At 40.5% G+C, this 6,666-nt stretch overlaps 4 protein-coding genes across 4 annotated transcripts in view; all 4 read left to right on the top strand.

Moving 5' to 3' along the window:
• TM35_000043540 (cystathione gamma lyase) overlaps positions 1-46 on the top strand; it is a gene marked incomplete at both ends in the record, with an annotated part of 585 nt that extends 539 nt beyond the window's left edge. The window contains one exon of the mRNA XM_029022548.1: positions 1-46. This exon is cut by the window's left edge and continues 539 nt beyond it. Coding sequence (XP_028886206.1) covers positions 1-46 — 46 coding nt within the window.
• Positions 47-462: 416 nt separating this feature from the next.
• Positions 463-1,692, top strand: TM35_000043550 (cystathione gamma lyase; the record flags this gene model as incomplete). The annotated part of the gene is made up of 1 exon (XM_029022549.1): positions 463-1,692. The coding sequence occupies one exon, from the start codon at positions 463-465 to the stop codon at positions 1,690-1,692; it is 1,230 nt and encodes a 409-aa protein (XP_028886207.1).
• A 632-nt stretch (positions 1,693-2,324) lies between these two features.
• On the top strand, positions 2,325-2,807 carry TM35_000043560 (uncharacterized protein; the record flags this gene model as incomplete). The annotated part of the gene is made up of 1 exon (XM_029022550.1): positions 2,325-2,807. The coding sequence occupies one exon, from the start codon at positions 2,325-2,327 to the stop codon at positions 2,805-2,807; it is 483 nt and encodes a 160-aa protein (XP_028886208.1).
• Positions 2,808-4,128: 1,321 nt separating this feature from the next.
• On the top strand, positions 4,129-6,111 carry TM35_000043570 (protein phosphatase 2 (formerly 2A), regulatory subunit B; the record flags this gene model as incomplete). Its single annotated transcript, XM_029022551.1, has 1 exon — positions 4,129-6,111. The coding sequence occupies one exon, from the start codon at positions 4,129-4,131 to the stop codon at positions 6,109-6,111; it is 1,983 nt and encodes a 660-aa protein (XP_028886209.1).
• Between the last annotated feature and the right edge of the window lie 555 nt (positions 6,112-6,666).

Genomic DNA, 6,666 nt, shown 5'->3' on the forward strand with positions numbered 1-6,666 from the left:
CTTCACATCGTCAAGGTGCAGAACAAAAAGAAGTGTCTTCAGGTAATGTAGTAGCTGTTGATCCCATCAGTACTGCAGGTTCAAGAGGCACGAGAAACAACGACACCCCACGGTCCTTTGTGAAGTACCCCCAACTCAACCCTGTGCGACGCCAATGATGTACAAAACACGATATTCAGGTAAAGTAATATCAAGAGTCACTGATTGAGACAACATCATGCACCACTCTGAGAAGCGTCTGCTACATCTATACATACCCCCTCTTAACATTCACGCACGCACACCGCGCCCCTCTCCCATCTGATGCTAAAACAAGGACATAAAGCACAGTTTGAACTGACACACGCAGATGAACATGTATATTTTTTTTGTTTTATTTTTATTTTTGTTTTGTTTCTTCTTGTTTTTGTTTTTATTGTCGTAGTTACCAATCAAGTTTAAGTTTTTGTTTTTTTTTGTATTATGTCTGCACATCAGCATTTAATTTCTGATTTTACAGAGGGTTCTGGCTCATGGATTGACCAGGCACAAGGTTTTGATACTCTTGCCGTTCATGGTGGTGTGAAACCGGATCCTGTTACTGGTGCTATTTTGACTCCATTGTATCAGAGTACTACGTTTGTACAGGAATCTATTGAAAAGTATCAAGAGAAAGGGTATAGTTATACTCGTACTTCAAATCCAACCGTTGTTGCCCTGGAAAAGAAGCTTTGTTCTATTGAACATGGTGATTTTGCAACTGTGTATAGTACAGGTATGGCTGCTACTACTACTGCTATTTCTTCGTTTATGAGTGTTGGTGATCATGCAATTGTTACGGACTGCAGCTATGGTGGAACGAACCGTGCCTGTCGTGTGTTTTTTTCGCGTCTAGGAATGGAATTTACTTATGTTGATATGCGCGATTTGAAGAATGTTGAAGCAGCTGTTAAACCTAACACGAAGTTGGTCATTTCTGAGTCTCCTGCTAATCCGACACTCACTTTGATTGACATTGGTGAATTGTCAAAGTTTTGCAAGAGCAAGGGTATTATTCACATGTGTGATAATACGTTTGCAACTGCATTTATTATGCCAGCACTTGACCATGGTGCCGATGTGACACTTATCAGCACAACTAAATTTGTGGATGGACATAATATGACTGTTGGTGGTGCATTGGTTACGAAGAGAAAAGATCTTGATGAAAAGGTGCGATTGACGCAAAATATTCTTGGTAATGCTATGTCCCCATTTGTGGCTTATCTTCAGTTACAGACGGTGAAGACCATGTCGTTACGTGTGGCGAGGCAGAGCGAGAATGCTCAGCGGATAGCGGAATTCCTCTCAACACATCCCGCAGTGGAGCGAGTGGTGTATCCCGGTCTCGCAAACTTTCCACAGAAAGTTCTCGCCGATCGCCAACACGCCCGCAATCTCCATGGCGGTATGTTGTGGTTTGAGGTCCGTGGCGGAACTGCTGCCGGGCGGCGACTGATGGACACTGTGCAGCGGCCGTGGTCCCTCTGTGAGAACCTCGGCGCCACAGAGAGTATTATCACGTGTCCATCCGTCATGACACACGCAAACATGACAAAGGAAGACCGTTTGAAGGTTGGCATCACGGACGGTTTTGTGAGGGTGTCTTGTGGTATTGAGGATGCGGAGGACTTGATTGCATCTCTCAAGAAGGCACTTGACACACTGAAGTAACGTAACTCTTAACGCGTGCATGCATGCACGCATAGAAGCAATCAATGAAGTAAATAATTTAATGACAAATCTGAAGAATAAAATACTGTTCAAGAATGAAGTACAAAGCAGAAAAATAAGTATGAATAAAAGAGTGAAAAGGAAAAAAGATATATTGTTAGCGAAATCAAATTTAAATTTAAATTTTTTTTTTTTTTGGATGTGTTTAGGTGATTTGATCAATTATGGGAAATAAGGAAATATGGTTAAATCGGATACAAGAGATTTGTTTTTCCTTGGTTTTTTTTTTTTTTTTTATTGCTTGTTTGTGATTTATCTATCTATATTTATATATATATATATTTGAGCGTATTGAGAAATATCAGGTTCTCCATTATTGATTGCCTGAACTGCTCAAATCCTGTTTTTCTGGGTCAGTATTTGTGAATTTTTTTTACAGTTTTTTTTTTTTTTTTCGCTACGCCATTTTTCCGTGAATGGTTTTGTTTAACCCTAATGAGTCTTTCTCAAGAACAGTATATCAAATTGTTTCTGTTTTTCTCTTTTTTATGTGTCTGTACGTTTCTTTCGTTTTTTTTGTTTTTTTCGTTTGTTTGTTTCTGTACAAGGAGCGGAAAGGACGAGAATTCAGCATGCCACCGAAGAGGCGCTCATCATCTAAAAAAAAAGCCACACCACCACCGCCGCCTGTTATTCTTTATGCAACTAAAAAAGATGAGTTTGAGAGTTTGGTGTTGCAGTTCCGCGGAAGCTGTTTGGTTGCCGTTGTAACACCATTTTGTAATCGATGCTCACGTACTGTTATGCCCTTCTTGGAAAAGCTTAACGCTGAACGGCCACCTTTGTTAGCGACTCAAAATATAGTGGTAATCACCGCTGGTGAAGAATCAGCGGAGCTGTGTCGATCTCTCGAGGTAGTGTCAGTCCCGTTTTTCTTCGCCTACTCATATGGGAAGAAAATTCATGCCTTTTCTGGTGACAACGTGGAGAAGGCCCTCTTAATTGCAAAGATAGCAGCACAACAAGCTGAGGTAGATGCAAAGGAAGCAGCGGCCGAAAATGAGACTAGAGCAGCTGAGGAAGGTAATGTTGAGGCTGCAGTAGCTGTACAATAGCGTGAAAGGTAAAGCAAAAGAAAGAAAAAAAAAGTTGAATTTGTGTATCTTTCACTTCCCATTGAGTCTGATGCTGTGACGGTGTATGCAAGATATATGAAGGAAGAAATTGTGATGTAAACAAATGGATTAGAAAAAGAAAGGTATTATATATATATATATGTGTGTGTGTGGTTTTTTTTTTTTTTTTTTTCAGATCTCTAGAAATGTTCTTTGTGGAAACTTGTAAGACTAAAATATAAGCTGAATGCGTTATCTGTGTTGTAGAGTGGTAACATAAACGTCCTGTTTCTGTATTCTTTTTTTTTTCTTTTATTACCGTAGCGAAGGATAGAGTATTAGGGTTTTCTCCTAGAGGCTGGTTCTCTTCGACAGGAGACAAAAGCGCTTGTGTTGGTTGGCCTGAATAACATAGCAAAGGCAGTAGCGGCAGCACATACTCCCGTGCACCAGCAAGGGTGAGACCATAAGTACTTGTTTCCCTCATTTCTTTGTTTTTATTTTCTTTCTTTTCTTCGTATAGAGCATACGATCACATCTAGATTCAGAGAAGGAAATATACACGAGAAAACACATAAGAAATCGTAAGGGAGAGGAGCATTAAGAGTCTAAAGAAGGTTTTATTAACAGGGAACGAAAAAAAAAAGGGAAAAAGTAAAAATAAAGTGGGGGAAGGAAAGCGACAGGAAAAGAATTAAATCAGTTCAGAGGTACGGGTACAGAATTATCTTCTGTTTTACTCAGGTATTTCTGTCTCAAGAAATTTTTTTCTTTTCATAGCTTTCCTTTATTATCCGCTTTTATTTTATTTTATTTTTCTTTTTCCCCTCATTGGCTTGGTTTTCTGTTTCCTTTCTTCCCTCCCTTTTTCGGGATTGTTGGTGGGTATTTGCTTCTGAGTGGAGGTAAAATATAAACGACGACGCAAATTTCAAAACGAAAAAAAAAAAAGACGAAAGAAGGAACAGCAATAGTTTAGAGAGTCAGATAAACCGTCTGAGTGGAGTTAAAAAAGCAAAAAAAAAAAAAAAACAAGACAAATTCAACGTAATCAAAGAAGAAAAACAAGAACGAAAAGATAGGTTGAGAAGCGTAATCTGTTGTATTTCTGTAGAAATAAATAAATAAAAAGAGAAAGAGAGAGAGAGTGTGTGTGTGTGTGCGTGTGAGTGAGTGTATTTCTCTGTGTTTACCTGTGTATTAGTAACGCTGCAAGTTTTGAAGAGTTTTGGTTAAACCGATTGCTTTTTGGACGAACCAAGAGTGTGACGTTTTGTGTTAACAACAATATTGTAGTCATTTGCTGTGGACGTTCTCTGTGATGACGTCGTTAAGTTACCAACAGCGCAACACGCAGGCTGTTAAGGTGATTCTTTCTGAGCTATATGTCACCTGGGCGACCAGTGATGGGGGAATGTTGGAGATCCAAAAGGCGGTAGAGGAACTACTGAGTGCGGCGCAGAAGCAGCGGCACACCAACGGCGCCCCAGCGGATGGTCTCCTCACTTCCAATCAACCGTCCTCCCAATCGCAATCGCAGGCTCAGCGGTCGGGAGAGCCGTTCCCCGCCCACCACGTCGACCCTCACGGGCGGAGCGCCTCCCCGCCCCCCTCCCCGCCCGGCCGCCCCCGCCGCCGCGGCCCCGACGATGTCTCTCACACCCCGAGCCCCGTTCAGGCCGCCCGCTTCTTCGGCGTCGACGAGTTGGACTTCTCACACCGCGCAGTATCACCCGGCGGCTCCAGTCCCGCTGCCTCACCGAGCTCACAGCATCATGTAAGACCTGTCGTGGACCCAATGGCCCCTGTTCCGCACGTTGGCAGTAGTAGTAGCGGAACTATTTCACCCCCGGCGGCGCACTCCCTCGGTGGTGCTAATTTTGACACAAGTATTAATACTGCTATGGTGGTAGGAGAAGTGTTTAACACGCTAGATACATCTAATTTAGGAGGAAGTATAACACAGTCTCAGCGTTTTGTTCACTCATCAGGTAGTTTTGCTTCAATGCCACCAGAAAATGTAAAACGTGCAACTGTTAATGATATTCCAATCTTCTATAGTGCAGCAGATACGAAAGGTGTACGAAAAACTTTACCAGAAGTAGAGGAAGAAGCGTTAAAAAATTTCTTTGCTATCAAGGGTTCCGCAGTTAATCGAAAAGTGTTGTCAGGATCTACTTTACCGATGGACACAACTAAAACTGTGCGAAAAGGTCAATTTGGAAAACTTTGCCAAGATGTTTTTAGAGTACCAACATGGATGAAAGACGCACTTTTTCGTCGTATAGCTCTTGCTTCAGGTACTACCGAATCGGTAGCTCTTACCTATGACCAGATATCAAAATTTTATTATAATGTTTTTGGTTATCTTACAGTAAACCGACGTCTCTTTGAATTGATTAGAACCGATCCTAAATCTGAGTTTTTGACTCTTCAAGATTTTAAAGATACCGTACGTTATTTAGTGGATTCCCACCCTGGACTAGAATTTCTTAAACAACCAGAATTTCAAGAGTATTATTGTCGCACCGTGGCTATCCGTATTATGTACGCATTAGAAAGACAACAAAGTGGTCGTATAAGTTGGTTTGACTTTGATCGAAGCGATTTACCTGAAGTAATGCAAGAAGTGGATGAAAAAGATGTAAATCTGGTACTTCAGTACTTTTCTTATGAACATTTCTATGTATTGTACTGTAAATTCTGGGAGTTAGATACAGATCGTGATCAACTTGTTGGATTTGATGATTTGTGCAAGTATGGTCAAGGATCTATTTGTATGTCTGTATTAAAACGTGTGGTAGAGGGTGCCGGACGACCATTAACCTCAGGTGAACCAGGAAAACTTGATTTTGAAGACTTTGTTTACTTTTGTCTTTCTGAAGAAGATAAAAATAGTAATCCAGCTGTGTATTACTGGTTTAGAGTCCTTGATGTTGATGGTGACGGTATTCTTAGTGGTTATGAACTTTATGAATTTTATCAGGAAAATAACCAACGTTTTCTAGAATATGTGGAAAGTCCGGATGGAGATCTTTCATACGCTGATATGATGTGTCAAATGATGGATATGCTTGGATTTTGGCGTATGAAAGATGGCGATATTGGTATAACACTTAGTGATCTTCGTGCATGTCCTACACCATCAAACTTCTTTAATATGGTGTTTAATGCTCCCAAGTTTATGTTATTTGAGCATCGTGATCCTTTCTCAGAACATCAGCAAAGGTTAAAGCCGGAAAAAACGGATTGGGATCGCTTTGCACGGGCTGAATACGACCGAATGGCAAGTGAGGCTCAGTAAATGAAGGAAAATAAAACAGTTAAGGAAGTGTGATTGGTGAAATGAATTTGGAATGGGGGAAACACGAAAAGAGAAAGAAGAAAGGCTGAGAGTGAGAGAAATAAAAAAAAAAGAAAAAATGAGAGAGAGAGAGAGAGAGAGAGAGAGAGAGGCAGTAGTAGTTTTGCAAAAGAGAATCAGATGAAGAGAGTGGAAGGGGTGAACATAGCATATGTAATGATTCTACGAGAAGTGCTAGCAGCAGCAAGCAGCAAGTAATGGAAGTCGTGTGTTATGGAATGTGCGCATATCTGTCCTTATTTTCATATGACCCTATGCGCACTCACTGTTTTCTATTAAGCTCGTGATTATCGCGTATTTATTATTTTACATTATCCCTTTCTCTTGTTGTTGTTGTTGCTGTTGTTATTCATTTACAACACCAATATCCAATATTGTTTCCCTTGCTCCATCACCATCAACTTTTTCATTGTCCTTGTTTTTTTTTTTTTTTTTTCTCCTTGTGTATTAGTTTGTGTGTGTTTTTTTTTTTTCGTTATTCTTTATTACGTCTCA

The sequence above is a fragment of the Trypanosoma theileri genome (genome assembly GCF_002087225.1).
Source record: "Trypanosoma theileri isolate Edinburgh chromosome Unknown TM35_Tth_4_V1, whole genome shotgun sequence".
Lineage (NCBI taxonomy): Eukaryota > Euglenozoa > Kinetoplastea > Trypanosomatida > Trypanosomatidae > Trypanosoma > Trypanosoma theileri.